At 38.5% G+C, this 15,594-nt stretch overlaps 1 protein-coding gene across 4 annotated transcripts; it reads right to left on the reverse strand.

The window, feature by feature from the left end:
* Window positions 1–1,537: 1,537 nt before the first annotated feature.
* h6pd (hexose-6-phosphate dehydrogenase (glucose 1-dehydrogenase)) lies at window positions 1,538–13,000 on the reverse strand. 4 transcript variants are annotated; one of them, XM_015017681.1, is made up of 5 exons: window positions 12,946–13,000; window positions 8,472–9,139; window positions 8,263–8,380; window positions 6,188–6,457; window positions 1,538–5,465 (listed from the first exon to the last, which is right to left on the reverse strand). In XM_015017681.1, exons 2-5 carry the CDS (start codon window positions 9,111–9,113, stop codon window positions 4,120–4,122), a joined length of 2,376 nt encoding a protein of 791 aa, XP_014873167.1. In that variant the 5' UTR covers window positions 9,114–9,139; window positions 12,946–13,000; the 3' UTR covers window positions 1,538–4,119. The 4 variants fall into 4 exon arrangements, with proteins under 4 accessions (XP_014873167.1, XP_014873164.1, XP_014873166.1 ...); XM_015017678.1 differs by lacking the exon at window positions 12,946–13,000 and adding an exon at window positions 12,716–12,815; XM_015017680.1 differs by lacking the exon at window positions 12,946–13,000 and adding an exon at window positions 12,219–12,312.
* Window positions 13,001–15,594: the final 2,594 nt, after the last annotated feature.

Below are 15,594 nucleotides of genomic sequence, written 5' to 3' on the forward strand. Positions count from 1 at the left end.
CTGTGTCTCCGCAGAGCTGACACCTGTTTCTGTCCGTTTAGGCTTTTTCACGGTGAGAGCAGGACTGTGGTTAACCAACAGGCAGGCGACAAGCGGGAACAACGCGTGATAAAACAGACCCAGCTGTCCCCGCGCCATCGACATCGGATACAGTTCACTTTAAAGAATTCATGAGGGATCTGATCCGGCAGCAGACGGAAACTTTAAACCGTCAGCAGAGGGACAAAAGTGCAGGCGAGTTAATCAAGCTCCGGGTTTAATGCTGGCTGCAGAAAAACAGATGTGATGATTGTTTGAAATGTCTGCAACATGCTGTCAAATAAGCTAAGATGTGTAATTTACACTGTAATGTAAACTGTGTTTATATGTACATGTTGTAAAGCCAAACTGATTGAAAACAGATGGGACATTTGCATCGTGATTTCATAAATAAACGGCAATATCTACACTTTAGACTGAAAATCAAATTGAAGCATTAATTTCTACTCGTTCCCATCACCTTAATGTTTTAAAATTCATCATGTTTGTAAGTAAGGCACAAAGGCTTAAGATGTCGATTCAACATCCTTGTCACATAAAATAAGATTTACTGGTTTAAAAAGGCCAATTGATGGCTTATTCATCAGATTTTGGAAAGGAAAATGAATTTTTTCTTTGAAACCAACTTTCAACAAGTCACCCCAGTTTTAGTTTAATTAAAAATATCAGCAAATAAACTCCTGGAAGACTAAAGCTGTTTGAAAACTACAGATAATGCATATGCAGACTGAAAACAAGTTATCTCAAATGAAACAACTGAAAACTTTTAATTAGAACATTAAATCAGAGAGTGATTTATTATTGGTGAAAAGTGTTTCCAAAATTTTATAAGAAGTCTAATTAAAATGTAAAGATTTGTCAGAATTTCCAGCACTAAATTTGAGTTGGAGTTTAGATTAGATGTTAGATATTGATTAGAAAACTATTGATGTAATTTGCATCCTTTAATTAGATTACATTTTGCAATATGTCCAATGGATATTGATGCAAAGAAATCTGGCTGTTAGTCTGGGTTGTTCACAGGAAAAAATGAAAAAATTTAAAAAAAAAAAAAAAAAAGTAGCATCACCAATTTCAAAATCCCTGAAACATTTTAAACTTTGAAAGTCATGCCTTCTTTCTTAAATATCAAATAATTTTGCATTACTGTTCTGGCTTAAGGAATTTAATTTAACACACAGGAAGTAGCTCTGTCCTTTTTCTCTTGTCTTAATTTGCTCACCAGCATTTTGTAATAATGGCTGACATTTGTGTTTTTAAATGTTTAAAGTTGCAACAAACCCACATATTTTTTACTGGTGCTGTTCAGAAATTGTAGTAGTAAAACTCAGATTGTTTCCCTCTCTGAACAACCAGACCTAAAATATTAGAAATAATATTTCCTTTTAGGAAATAACACCAGTAATAATGTTTGAATCTCTCGTAGGTGCAACAGCCTGAAATTAAATAAAATTGATTCATTTTCATGAATCAAATAAAGGATGTTTTGAGCAGGAATATAATAAATCAGATTTTTATTGAAAGAAAACTCTCAAGGCAAACTTCATAAACAATTCACTGAAATACAATCAATTCTGTCTGAAACGAAAAAGTTTCAAAAAATAAAAATCACCTGCAGATTGTACAGAAATAACCTGAAAGGAATGTTTATTGATATGCTGATTAAAAATCTCTGCACCACAAATAACCGTCATCACGCTAGAAAACCTCGATTTTAAGACTTTTCTTAATTGCATTGTAACCCTGCCACCAAGTATCTGCAGAAACACCTGAGATTTGCTACGACTTGCACAAACAAACACACCGATTCTGTCTAAAATAAATCTCTCTTGTGTTTGTTTGGCTCTAAGCACCAGATTTCACAGCATCACATGCTTCAAACTTCCTGCTCCGAGCTGGAGACTTGGATTCCTGTGATTCGTCTACATCTCCACTCAGATCACACCGTTTCATAAACGCTATGAAACAAATCTTCAACTGCATTCACTCACGCAGATTTCACATAATGTTTCACCTTTTGATAGGAAAGAACCAGAAGTTTTTGGCCATTAACTGTAAACTGCAAATACTGGGCACTCTGCTGTGTTTGAAAGCTTAACTTTATCACCACACTTTATTTATAACTCATAACTAGTTGCCTAAAGGGCTTCTTAAAGTGAAATGTACTGACCCAAATCCTAGTAGATTTCCACTGATCTAATAAACTTGTTTGACTGGCAGTGCAGATCAGAAGTTTACATACACTCGCATGAAGATAAATGTTACCAATTTGGGTCTTTTAAAGATTTATTTGAACAGCTCCTTTTCCATTGTGGTGTTTAATTATAGTCGCTGCAGTGCCAGCAGGGCTGAATTTGGTGTCATGCCTGAAGTTACTTTCCGTTAGCCAAACCAAAACTGCTCTGTTTTTGTCCAACTGGGATCATTTTTCTGCAGTTTTGTCCATGTTTCAACCCTCCCACCCTGGAGGCTGCAAACCGCAGTTCATTTGGCACATGTGGTCGTCCAAGCTTTGCCAAAAGTGATTAAGAACGGAGCCATGTTTTTAAATGTTAAAGTAATGAAAAAAAACCTGCTGTTCAGCTTTTTTTATGCAACATTTGTATAAAATGTCCACCACAGAATGGCACTAGTGATACAAAAACATAATCTTATTTTTGTTAGGCTGCAAACTATGTTGTTCCTTTATTTTTCATAAATATGAAACATTTCTTCTAAAAAATATCTTCATAATGCTATAAAATTACTTTTGTTTCTTAGAAATAGGATTGTGTTTCTTTAATTTAATACGACTTACCTATATAATAAGAGTTGTTGGTTTTGCAGCTCTAGAAAGTTTGTTTTTGTTAGGAACTGGAGAAAATTGTCAGCCTCAGAGGAAAGAAAATTGGTCAGAAAATTCAATCAAGGCTCACGTCTGTAATAAACTGGGACACCATTTAGTATCTTTGCAGAATCTAAAACTTAATCCTGCAGGAATTAGTGAAATTTTCAGCTCCGACCAGGAAACTTCTGGAGAAAACAGTATTTGGCCATAAAACAAAAAGAATGTTTGATGATGGAGAACACAGTACCGACCGTGAAGCATGGCGGTGACAGCGTCATTCTGAGGGTTTGTTTCAACGATAGCGGTATTTGAGCATGGCTCAAAGTAGAAGCAGGACAACCTCCAGGTTCAACAACTTCACCTCAGTTTAACAATGGCTGAAATTTGGACATAATTGGAAGTAAAAAGACCATAAAAGACATTAAGTCTGATTATGAAATAGAGAATGAAACCAACAGTAAGCTGCTCGAATGCCTCTAAACCTGAAAGAAAGGTTTAAATAGGTTTAAAGACACTGGTCTGTGTCATTATATCAACTGATTTAAATGTGTTTTTAGTGTCAAATATAAGAAGATTGATCATCCAGCCCAGTTCATGGCTGCAGAAAGTGGTTTCTCTGTAACTTTCTAAGGCATCACTTCAAATAGTAGTTATGGTGTATGTATATATTTGAGCCGGTATGTAAAATTTGGACAAATGTTTAGAAAAAAAAAATCCCAATTTTTAGAAATCAATCAAAAGAATGGTTAAAATAGGTAATTATAAGATGTTGCATAAACTTGTGACTGGAGCTGTGTTGTCCTAAGCTCAAACAAGGAAATGTTTAGTAAATGTGATTTATGGTTAAAGCAAAAACCTGAAGTTCCTGGTCACCTTGGTGTCGCTTCCTAACCACCACTTCCATTAAAGCAGCTGCATTCTCTGATTGAACAGAAGAAAAACACAAAATCTCACCAAGTATTTTTGATCTAGTTTCTAATGCTGATGTCTTGGCACATTTGAGATAAGACAAGACTAACTTACAAGTAACTTTTCAGAAGTGCTATTTATAACTGGGACATGACATTTTAACTTATGATATAGGACAAATGTTTTATTCCACCATTTTCATCAATAGGAATCATTTACTTAAAACCACCTCCTATTTATTGCTGAAAAGTTAATTCCGTCTTATTTCTGGCGTACAAAGATATTTTGCATTAGAAAACAGTTTGAAAATACTTGGCGTTTGTGTTTTTACGGTGCATAATCGCCTATCCTAAAAGTGCGTCATAATCTATATACCAAACTAGCCTTCCATTATCTGGCTTCACCCAGGTGACGGGATATTTCTCCAGGTTGTCCTTAACTCGGCTCAGCTGGGTGACCAGCTCATGTTTGCCTTTGCCCATCACCAGCAGAGCGACGGTGCGAGCTCGGTTGATGGCGCTAAAGGTGAGGCTCATTCTCTGATGGGGCTTGATGGGGCTCTCTGTGAGAGCCACCAGACTTCCTCCCGCCTCGTTCAGTTTCCCGCCGGGGAACAGAGAAGCGGTGTGGCCGTCGTATCCGACGCCCAGCAGCACAAAGTGAAAGCTGGAGACGTTGACGAGTTTGTTGATCTCCTTCTCGTACAGCTGGGCTCCTCCGTCCTCCTCCACGCAGAGCCGCTGGTTGAGCTGCACCGGCATGGGGTGGATGTTGTAGTACGGTATCCTCACGTGTTGCAGCAGGTGTTTGTGCATGCTGTGGAAGTTGGAGTCCGCCTCAGTCAGTGGGACGCAGCGCTCGTCCACCATCCAGACGTGCGTGTCTCTCCAGGGGAAGGAGAAGTGGTGCAGGACCAGCCTGCGGAACAGAGCGAGCGGAGTGGAGCCCCCAGAGAGCGCCAGGTGGAAGATCCCGCCCTCCCGCACGGCTGCCTCGGCTGCTTCCTGCATATCCGCGGCCAGCCGCTCCACCAGCTCCTCCGACCAGGCGGACACCATCTCAGCGCCGCGAAACTTCCCTTGCATCACCTGGAAGCTGCTGGCCGACGGCCCTCCCGCCTGATCTGGGCTGATGATCACGGCCTCGCTGTTGAAGCGGATTTCCTTCCCCCTCAGATGGACGTCCAGCATGTCTCCGTTGTCGGCGCCGCCGGGGTAGATCCGGGGGAAGGACGCCCTCAGGGCGCTGAGGAGCGGAGTCCAGACTTCCCAGGAGGCCAGCAGGTTTTCAGTGCTGACAAAATTATTCTTCTGTCCAGCAAAAATGTGATGGATGAGCTCTGAGTATGCTTCCCTTTCTGTTGTCGGAGTTTGCACAAAGTAATCGGAAATGTGCAAACCCAAAACGTCGACGTCTTTGTGCTCCGTCACTTCCTTCCACTCGCCGCCTTTCAGAACTGGTTTGAATAAGTTCTTGCTGACCAGAACCGCTGGATATTTGAGACTGCCGTGGCCGAAGTGGAAAACTATCTGTTTGGGTTTGCAGTGGACGTTGTTATGGCTCTGAAGGCAGAAGACGTCGTTCTTGAAAAGGACGCGCGCGTACCCGACGCTTTCGTCTAGCATCTTCCCAGAGACCAGAAGAACAGGAACGCCTTCGTACTGCGCATCCTCGATGTGGGCCAGAACGGCTGCAACACACGCAGAATTTATATTTACAAATTAAACAAACACAGTAAAAAAAAATACAAAGGCTGCGACTAATGACCCTTTAGTAATGGATTATTTTAATTATCTAAAGATTATTTATATAGATAGCCACTATATACTATATTCAACCACTTAAGCCTTTTTTGTACAATGTTACAAACACATTAAAAGATGCAAGTAAAAAAAGTAATTCAATTCCTTTTTAAAATAGGAAAATAAACATTTTATCGCCTAACACAGCATTCATTTACACAGTATTATGCTGTGGAAATGTCTTCCTTTAGCATGAACAGGAAAAATGGATGAAGCTAAATAAAGAGCAGATCATGTTGGAGGCTCTACAAAAAACCCAAATCACAGACAAACAATGGAATAGTTTAGAACAAAGCATTTGTTCAGAGTGGCCTAGTCCAAGCCCGGACTTTAAGTCCGAGAATCTGACCTTTACAGATGCTTCCATCCGAACTCAATTTGAGACATTTTGTTAAGACGACTGGTCCAAAATCTCTCAACCCTCTTGAAATTACAAATCGACTGATTATTTTCCTTCTTCTACATTTTTATGAACCACTTTATGACTCACAAAATACCAGAAAATTACACCGACATTTGAGAGTGTAGCATGTCGAAATGAGAACTTCAAGCAGTGTGATTACCATAAAGTAAAGACAGGAAACATTGCGAAAGAAAGCTGTGTGTTCACCTGCAAATGTTGACGTCAGACTGACGTACTCTTTGGTTTTATTCAGCTCCTGTTGGACCTCGGTTTTGTAGTTCTGGTACTGTCCGACGACCGCCTGATTCTTTCCCAACGGCAGCATGGAGCCGAGGACCTCCCGCTTGTTTCGAAGAACTTCTCCACTGTTGCTCACATTGGCAGGAAGCTTCATGGTCAGCAGGGTCATGACCTCAGTCAGGTGGTTCTGCAGGACATCTCGGATCACTCCGTACTCGTCGTAGAAGGAAATCCGACCTGAGGCGTCAAAACAAGAGGCAGCATGGAGACATGTTTTCAAAAATGAAATCAGTTATTGGGTTATATTGAAAAACATATAATACAAAATATCTATCAAGTGAAATATCTTATTTGATAAATGAAAGAAAAATTAAATACATACATATTTGAGCAAATTCATTACTATGTTTAAATGCTACATATGTTTTAGTAAATGTAATTTTATAGTTTCTGTGCATTAGTCCATTATGACACACTTTAAACCATCAGTTTAGCTCCACCCACCCACCCTGACAAGCTTGTAAAAAAAAAACAAAAACAATTTAACAATATCTAAATAAGTTATATGGAAATATAAGCATTTTAAATGAAATGGATGCACAAGTTTGAAATAACTCTTCAAAGTTTTCTTAAATATTAATTAAATCATTTTGAATTAAAAATATTTAAAGATATATTTAAGTTTTGAATTATTGGACTGGACTGGTCCCTTTAATAAATGTAGTGTTGGTCAGAGGTGTTATTCATGACATTTAACTAATTTATCTAACTATAACTTTTCCAATTAAATAATTTATAAAGAAATTATTCTGTATGATTTTGCAAATACAATAGATACAAACTGTGACTACTTTTTTCAAATATAGTTATCTAACAGACTGACTATATATTCCATGAATATCTATTTAGTAACTTGTTTATGTGCTGGATTGAGACAGTTTTGACCAGAGTAGGGCTGCAGTGCCTTCATTTGAACAATCTGTAGAGATGAAAACGTTCAATATATTTCATTTTACATCATGCATAAAATCTTCAAAGCAAGATTGAAACCGTCACGATGACCACCTTAACTTCCTTCACATTCAAACATTCACATTTCATATTTTCTGATCCAGAGAATAAAGCACTTTAAGAATATGAACTCTGATGTGACCTTTGACCTCCCTCTCTGAAGCTTCTCTGTATTGGGTATTGTTGAAAGAACAGCAGATGACATGATGGCCCTGTTTATTGTCTTATACAGCCGTTTATGGAGCACTTAGCCTGGGGTGACTGACAAGCCTTAAAGGGGTAAAGGTGCACAACCTCCAGAGTTGGTTAATGTTTAGTACTTTTCTAAAAGCAGCAAAGACTTTTACACTAAATGACATTTATTTCAGGATAGGAGCTGATGAAAGAACTAACCAAGTTTCTTAAAGATGTCTATGTCATTTGTTGCAATATTCTCCCACTAAAAACTTTAGAGAAAAATCCACATGAAGAGAAGAAATGACATTAAAAGAGAATTGTTTACAAAATATCTTCATTTTCCAGAGTCCTTTGTTCTCTTCTATTCTTTGCACATGTTTCCTGCAGAATTTAGGTTTTGAGACCAAGATGAACCATTTTTGTGTTACTTTGGCCTTATATTTTGGATCATTATTATATTTAAAGACTAAATGAGGAGGTATTGTTGTTTTCTTTGTAGCGACGAACAGCTTTTATTGGAAATGTTCTATTTCCAAGAGTTCATGATGCCATGTACCTATATTTATACAATGAGAGAAGAATATGTCATGGATTCTTGGTTAAAGTTCCTAGACATGCTAATTAACTTAAAAAAATAAAGTGTACATTAAAATTTTTCTGTTGTATACATTGTAAGGGTTGTTAATACACTGATGGTTTTGTTAGAAAATATTTCTAAACATGGATTTATTCCCCCTGACTCGGTTAACTCAGTTTGTCTAAATGTTTCAGTGTAATCCAAACATTTTGAATTTATTTGGCCAGCAGTGAGCGTGAAGATGTGTAAAAACAAGATGGAGGAAACCTTTAATCACCTTTAACATCCAGAGTCTCCTTCAAAATGATCTCTATCCTCTCAATGTGATGCCTGTTCCAGATGGGGTCCAAAAACTTTCTGTTCTCCATCCTGAATGGAAGTATCTTTGACACCACCTTTTTTCATGAAATGAAGAATAAAAAAATGTAATTAAACATATAAATTGCCAGGAGGGACAGAAACATGGTCTGATGGATCTTTTCTCACCTGCTTCCCTAAGTAGTGGTCGATTCTGTACATCTCTTCATCCTTCAATGCACCCATCAGCTCGGTCGCCAACACCTGAGCACTGAGGTAGTCGTGTCCGAACGGTTTCTCGAGGACGACCCTCAGCCAGGTCCCGTCGGCCGGCCTGCAGCTGCTGTTGATCTTCTCCGCAACACCTGCGTACGCGAAAGCCGGGACCGAGAGGTAAAAGAGGCGTCCGGCCTCCGTCATTCCCTCCTGCTGGAGCTGCTGCTCGATGTGCCGGGCTAGCTCCTGGTAGTCCTCCAGAGTCTTCAGCTGCCGATACTGCGAGAGCCGCAGGAACTGGTCCTTCAGGATGGCGCAGCGGTCCTGAGAAACGTCCTTGGAGCAGGTGACCGCCTTCAGGATCTCAAAGAGGACCGGCGTGGCCTGTTCAGACGGGGACAAGCCTCCCCCGTAGAAAGAAAAGGTGTTTCCGCCACTGACCTGGCTCACATACAGCTGAAAGAATCCCTGCCACAAATATTTCCTCGCCAGGTCTCCAGTTCCTCCGACTACGACCACAGAAACATGGCCAGCTTTCTGAGCCTGCGTTCCCTCCTCGCCGTATCCTGCGCCAGCACACAGAGCGACGAGGAGCAGTGAGACGGCTAAAGACATTTTCTAGTCTCAACACTCCAAAAGTCCTGTATGGACACAGAAGAGCAAAATTATCAATGTTTTAATCCAACCCGAATATTTAGGGATAGGGTGAAATGACAAGGTTGAACTGCATTAATAAAAATACAAATGTACACATTGTTATTGTACATATTAGTGCAACAAATCTCATTTCTCAAGCGAAATTTAAACATAGCAGAGATACAAAAAAAATGTAAAAACCATAAACGTTTCCATCTGCAGTGACAGAACAGATCATTTACTTAAAGTCGGCGTTTCTTGTTCTTTCTTTGTTCCTCTAGACTCTAGAGGCATCGATCCAGACTGGTGTGCAGCAACGCAAGCCAGGGATGTGGACTTTTGCTCTTTGCTCAGGGGCGTTGAGCTTCTAGTCTGAGAGCTGGACTAGTTGGGAATTCTGGGAAAATCCTGCCCACTTACTGATGATTTTGCAAGGGATAAAAGCCCTCTATTGAGAAAGACAGAAAAACTTAAACAAAATGGATCTTTTGATGAAAATGGGAAAAAGCGGATGGTTGAGCGGCTTGAATCTGCAATATATTAAATCATCCTATTCCACACTTGAAGAGATATGAAAAAAAGTTACTGGTCAGTAGATTATTATTGATTTAGTTGAAGACAACGGATCAAAATGTTGAATGGTTCACATGTTACACCAATATTAGTCGATTCTTCTATGTCTGAATTAATGTACAATAGTTAACAGTTTTTAATTAACTGGAAATATAACGTAAGTAAATAAAAAACCGGTGCCTTAAGTATTTTTTAATGGATAATGGCTTTTCTAATTAGTCCAGCATTGTGGTCAGCATTGCTTAAACTAATTGGAATATAATACAAACAGAAAGAGATGAAAAGCACAAATATTGAAAAAGCCATTTATATTTAAATCAAAATTTGATTATTGAAATCTAATAACATTTTTGATTTTAATTCTTTTTTTTTCCACTGGGAGAACGAGATATGAGAACATGATTGTAAAATTTTGCAGCACTTAATGCCTCAATGTAATGCTGTAGATTCAGCAAAAGCTTACATAATTTAGCTGAGTAAATGAAAACACCTGCATTTTCATCATTTCAAAGTAAAAATGATTTAATTTCCACAATCAAGGGAGACTGAACATTGCAAAAAGTGACTAAAACACAGGATGATGAAGCTGACTTTATGAGCAACATCTGGACTCCCAGCTGCTGATCGTAATGTTTACACTGTGGCAATACAAACGGCAAAGGCCAAACTGCATCAGCAGCTACAAAATACCAGCTTTCCAAATGCAAAAATACTAAATGTAGCCCAAGACAACTAAAAATGACCAAACTATTTTACTGATTTCCACTGGAAAATATCTTAAACATATAAGCTTCTGATTTAGCCTATTACGTCCTCAGTCTCAGTCTGTGAGCAAAAATAAAATAGAGAGAGAGAGAAAAAAAAAAAAAGACACGTGCAACATTTGGAGCACAGATCGATTATTTTATCTGCATAGTGTTGCTGGTAAACTGGAGAGCTCCTGCATCAACAACCTGATGCGTCCTGGGTTCACAAAGGAGAGTCATCACAGATCCTTCCTACCACCACTGCTTCCAGCTGTTTCAGACTCATTTAAAGTTTACATCCCAGCTGGCATTTGCATAGTTTCTCCACAGTAGAACTATAAATTACATTTCTATTCCTTCTAAAATTGCTGCAAAATAAAGAAAAATTATCAAAAAGGACACATTCTTATTCTGGTGCCGTTCCTACTTTTAATATTTCCTCTGTCCCCGTCACGGAGTACAGTCATAATATTCAATAAGTTAGAATACGCATTTTTAGTTTGAATTTTCATTTCATGAGAGTAGATTTTCACAATTCACACAAATAAATGATTGAAAACATCTGTCTGAATGTAATTAATCTGCATAGTGCGTTTCACTTAGTAAATCCTGTGACTGAAACAATTACCTTCTTTAATTTTTTTAGGGATTTTGTTTTGGGATTTTGTTTGTAAGAGCTATGCATTCAGATATAGCTTCAGCGTTGATACACATTTTCTCTATTGACTACAACTAATAAATGACCTGCAACACACTGCAGCGAACAATGAAGCCCTCAGTAAAGTACATAATGTTCATAAACTCAAATGGTTGAGTTTAATATTTACAGTGCAGTAATGTTTTATTACATCACAAATGCTGGTTTCAAAACAATCTGTGTGTGTTCTAAAAAGGGTCATTGAACAGTAATTTACATTGCCTGGCTCCTGCACAGTATATGCAGAGTAGAGGCAATAAAATGATATTAAGAACTGGTATCATTTTATATTCTTTTTCCATGCACACTCCCTAAACACAAATATTCTGGAAAAACAAACATCCTGAAGGAAACATAATTTAAGCTTGCATAATTTTCAGAAGTCCTTAAAGAAAACATATACACAGCATTACTATTCAATGTCTTTTCCCCGTCCCTATTGGCAACACAGCCGGAATTTATTGTTGAAATTTTAGTTTAAAAAAAAAACCTGTGGACAAGCAAAATGTTGTCAGTCTGTTGATTCAAATTTCCCATTTCTTATATTTTACAAAACCAACTGATTTTATATGTGAAATGGTATAACTGACCCACATAAAATCCATTTTAATAAAAAATGGTTGAATATGTTATAGCCCAATTTCAGAATATTTAATTTAGAAAGAGGATTAAACTAGTTTTATCTCTAAGCAGAATATTCCCAGTTCCTGTTTTAGTGATGAATATAACATAATCTGCAGAACCAATATCTTTTTGTGATCTGCACTGCGTTAATTTTAAATCATATCTGGTCTTGGAATTTAAAATATTTTAATGCCATTTCCCCACTATATTGTTTGTTTTTACATATACCCCTCCAGAACATACGCGTGCAAGTTTTTAAAAATATATTTAAGTAAGTAAACAAATATTTGTTTAATAGGTTACTCTTAACTGAATGCAAAGCTGTAGTCAGTGTTTCTAAACAATGACAAAGTGTTGGAGTTTGCCCCCCCACATTAACACACACACACCGTGTATTGATGTCCGATATCGCTCACGTTGTGTCAAATTTGGTGCCCCGGTTACCTGTATTCTTCTCCTGCTACCCCGACAATCTCGTTCAGCTCCGGCTAAACACCGTTAAACATCTGGAGACGATTTCTCGGTCCATCCCTTGTAGCTACATTTGCAATGAATAAATGTCACCAAACTGCTACAAGTAACGCGAAATAAACACTACACGAACAGCTGCTGCTTCAAAGTACATACACGTTAACGAAGGTAGCAACAAATAGGACTTACAACGCTTACGGAAACAAGTGACCAAGGTATAAACTTGCTCATCGATATTACATCCTCAAAGCTGTTTGTTCATGTGGCAAAAGACAAACATTTACTGCTGAAAAACACGTTGGTCACTCGATTCCACCTGCTAGCTGTCAAACTGCACTTCCGCTGCTAACACAACGCTGTTGCTGCTTGTGGTCTCATGTAAAAATAGACAGAAAGTGACGATAACTCTTCGCCGTAAATAAATATGTATAAACGGGACATACAAGCTACATAAAAGTGAAACAACGAACCTGCACTGAGCTGCCTACAACTCCATCAAAGGACGCTTCCTGTCCCGGTCACGTGATCTACGCTGGTTTTAGTTCCACGCGACTGTGTTTTGAAGCAATAGTTCTTCCTGAAGCTCCTCTCCGTTTTTCTACCCAGGTTTAAATACATACAGATCATTGATAAAAACAACTAGTAAGGAGCTGTTTAGTTTCCATTTGGGCTCAATAAAGTATTTCGAATTTGAATTTACCTTGCAGCAAGAAAGTCTTGGCTTTGAATCCAAGCTGACTGTGTGGTTGTTTGGTCTCTCTTAATCAGGGTGTCATCAATGAGGTCTTTATAGGGCAGATTGTTAGAGAATCTGCCCTTTCTACAACTGGTTTGTTCAAATAGTTTAATATTTGAGCAAACTATTCAAAGATGAATAGTTCTATTACCATTTGATTTGAACTTTTTGAAGTTACACAATTTAGCTGAAATTAAGTTTTATTTGAAAACTAGTTTCAAATAAATGTATGGAAGAGGACTAGGGCCACTGAAAGAAAAAAAAATCTGACTTTAATCTCAGAATTTTTTTCAGTGGCCCTAATCCTCTTCTGTATAGATTTTTTTTTTATCTATTAAAAAAAAATCTGATAAATTAGTTGTATTAACCCCCTCTCCTCCCACAGTCAAGGTGCAACAGTCTGAATGGACTAGAGCTTAGGATTTTGGTCTAGATCATGAGATCTATAGTATTGTCTTGCTGTTCAATATGGGAAACATCTTGACCATGCAGAGCCCTGAAAGTTATAATCAGGTTTTTTAAATGTATTCTAAAATTAATTGGTAGTGATTCAATTAAACAATAAAAAATTCAGGAGTCATAATTGCTTTTCTCAGCTGTTTTTACGGTTTATAATATGACTGCGCTTCCACTTGCTGTGTTGTTAAACTAATAGCGCCCTCTTTTGGTCATTGAGTGATACTGCTACTTTTCACAGCCGTCCTCTTGTTGCATCTAAAACCATTGATCCTATTAGCTCAACATACTAAATATAACAACTCTCTTACATAGTAAACAACTTAAACAACTTTACTTTAAAAAGTGAAAAGAAAACGAAAACTGATGAGGAGCAGCTGACTTTTGATAGATAAATATCAGCTTCTGTTCGACCTGCATTGTTCAGCTGTCTCCTAGCGTCCTTCAGAGAAATCACATGTCCCTTTTGGCTCAGTAATGATCTTATTGTTGTGGACCACACTGCAGGTTGTTGTCTCTGGTCCTGCTTTTATATTCCTCTCAACAGATGTGGCCGTCAGAGCACTCTTGACCCAGCTGTTCAATGTTTCACAGATACTTAGCATCTCACTTTCTGAAAACTAGACTCAAAATGCTATTTTTACACCCCCTCGTTCCTTGGAGAACTTGGTTGTTTATATTTCTTGTAGGATAACTTGCAGCATTTCAGATAAAAGGTTGGAGAAGCATTCAAGAGGTGTGACAGATAAGAGAAGTGGTCAGAAAAACAAACTGTTGCCTCTCAGACAGCTGTAATGCCTGTGATCAAGCCCTCCCAGGTTGGCCAGCCTCTGTGAAATGTAAACAGTAAACAGGATGGAGCATCCTGTGTTTGTGTGTGTGTGTGTCATGCAGTCTGGCTGTTATTGTGGAGGTGATGGCTGGAGACGGCCTAAAAGAGAATGAGCCCCAGCAGAGCCAGCTGTCACTGCCATAACCTCAGACACGGAGAGACTTCAGGACGTCTCCCCCCCCCCCCCCGTCCCCAATCATTCTCCACAGCTCACATCCCCCCCGGCTTCCTTCCTCCCCTTTGTTAAGCCTGCGGGGCAGACTTTGTCAAGCTGAGCACACAAATGAATGCATATGAATGTGTGCTGTCATCTTTATTAGGCTGCTTTGCCAACACTCATTAGAATTAACACGGCTCTTTACTAAAGCCAGTTTCACTCTCAGTCCTCACCCCCAGTCCTCATTTGCCAGACTGAGGACTGGGGGTCCTCAGTCTGGCAGTTTGGGATAAACTGCCCAGACTGGCAGTTTGGGCAGTTTATCTGCAGTTTGGGATAAATTTGACTGCAGTTTGGGATAAATTTGAATACACAACCTGTTGCATGCTAATAAGTGAGCATAACACACAGGAATGATTGACAGGCCCATTTTTAAATGGCTCACAAGGCCTGCAGTAATTTTAAGCTCTAGTTATTTGATATACACAATGCACTTTGAGAGTATTTATACCCCTCGATCTTTTCTACTTTATAGTTTGTGAGAACTACGAACTTCATTGTATTGCCTTGCATTCTGAGTGATAGATCAACACAAATCAGTGCCTGATTGTGACTTGGAAGGAAAACAAAATGGTTTACTTCTTTTGTTTTCCTTTCTTTCTTTTTTTTTCCACAAAAAAGTTCTTCTACTCTCATTTGATTTTCTCTGATACTCGTGGATAAAACCCAGTGGAGCTACTGGTCTTTACAAACCACCGTTTAAAACTTTTTTCCGGTGTCGTTTAATCTAGTATAATTCCAGTTTTTTTTTTTAGAACATTGGTAAACAAACAAAATCATGAAGACACAGCAGATTCATGATTTTAATTTTAATTTAATTTGATTCAATTTTAATTTAATTTGATTTAGTTTAGTTATTTAGCACGTCATTTCAAGGCACTATGCAAAAATAGTAATTTCAATCAATATTACATTCCAAGAATCAAGCAGCGCATTAGGTTCAGTTCATTATACAAATTAGATTTAAATGGTTTGTTGAATGTAATTTGAACTTCCCATGCGTTGTGTTGTTAACATTACAACAATCCCTTACACCAGTGGTCCCCAAACTACGGCCGGATCCAGCCCGCCTCCACATTTGGTCCGGCCCCCTGAACAATACCAGAGA

This window comes from Poecilia latipinna, unplaced genomic scaffold, assembly GCF_001443285.1.
Source record: "Poecilia latipinna isolate Pla-1442-1.1 unplaced genomic scaffold, P_latipinna-1.0 Scaffold2178, whole genome shotgun sequence".
In the NCBI taxonomy this organism is placed as follows: domain Eukaryota; kingdom Metazoa; phylum Chordata; class Actinopteri; order Cyprinodontiformes; family Poeciliidae; genus Poecilia; species Poecilia latipinna.

Coding starts and splice junctions, on each gene's coding strand:
- h6pd (XM_015017681.1), bottom strand. CDS start 9,113: ATGTCTTTAGCCGTCTCACTGCTCCTCGTCGCTCTGTGTGCTGGCGCA. Junction 6,458..8,262: donor GGAGACTCTGGATGTTAAAG/GTGATTAAAGGT, acceptor TTGACGCCTCAG/GTCGGATTTCCTTCTACGAC. Junction 5,466..6,187: donor TCTGACGTCAACATTTGCAG/GTGAACACACAG, acceptor CGTGTGTTGCAG/CCGTTCTGGCCCACATCGAG.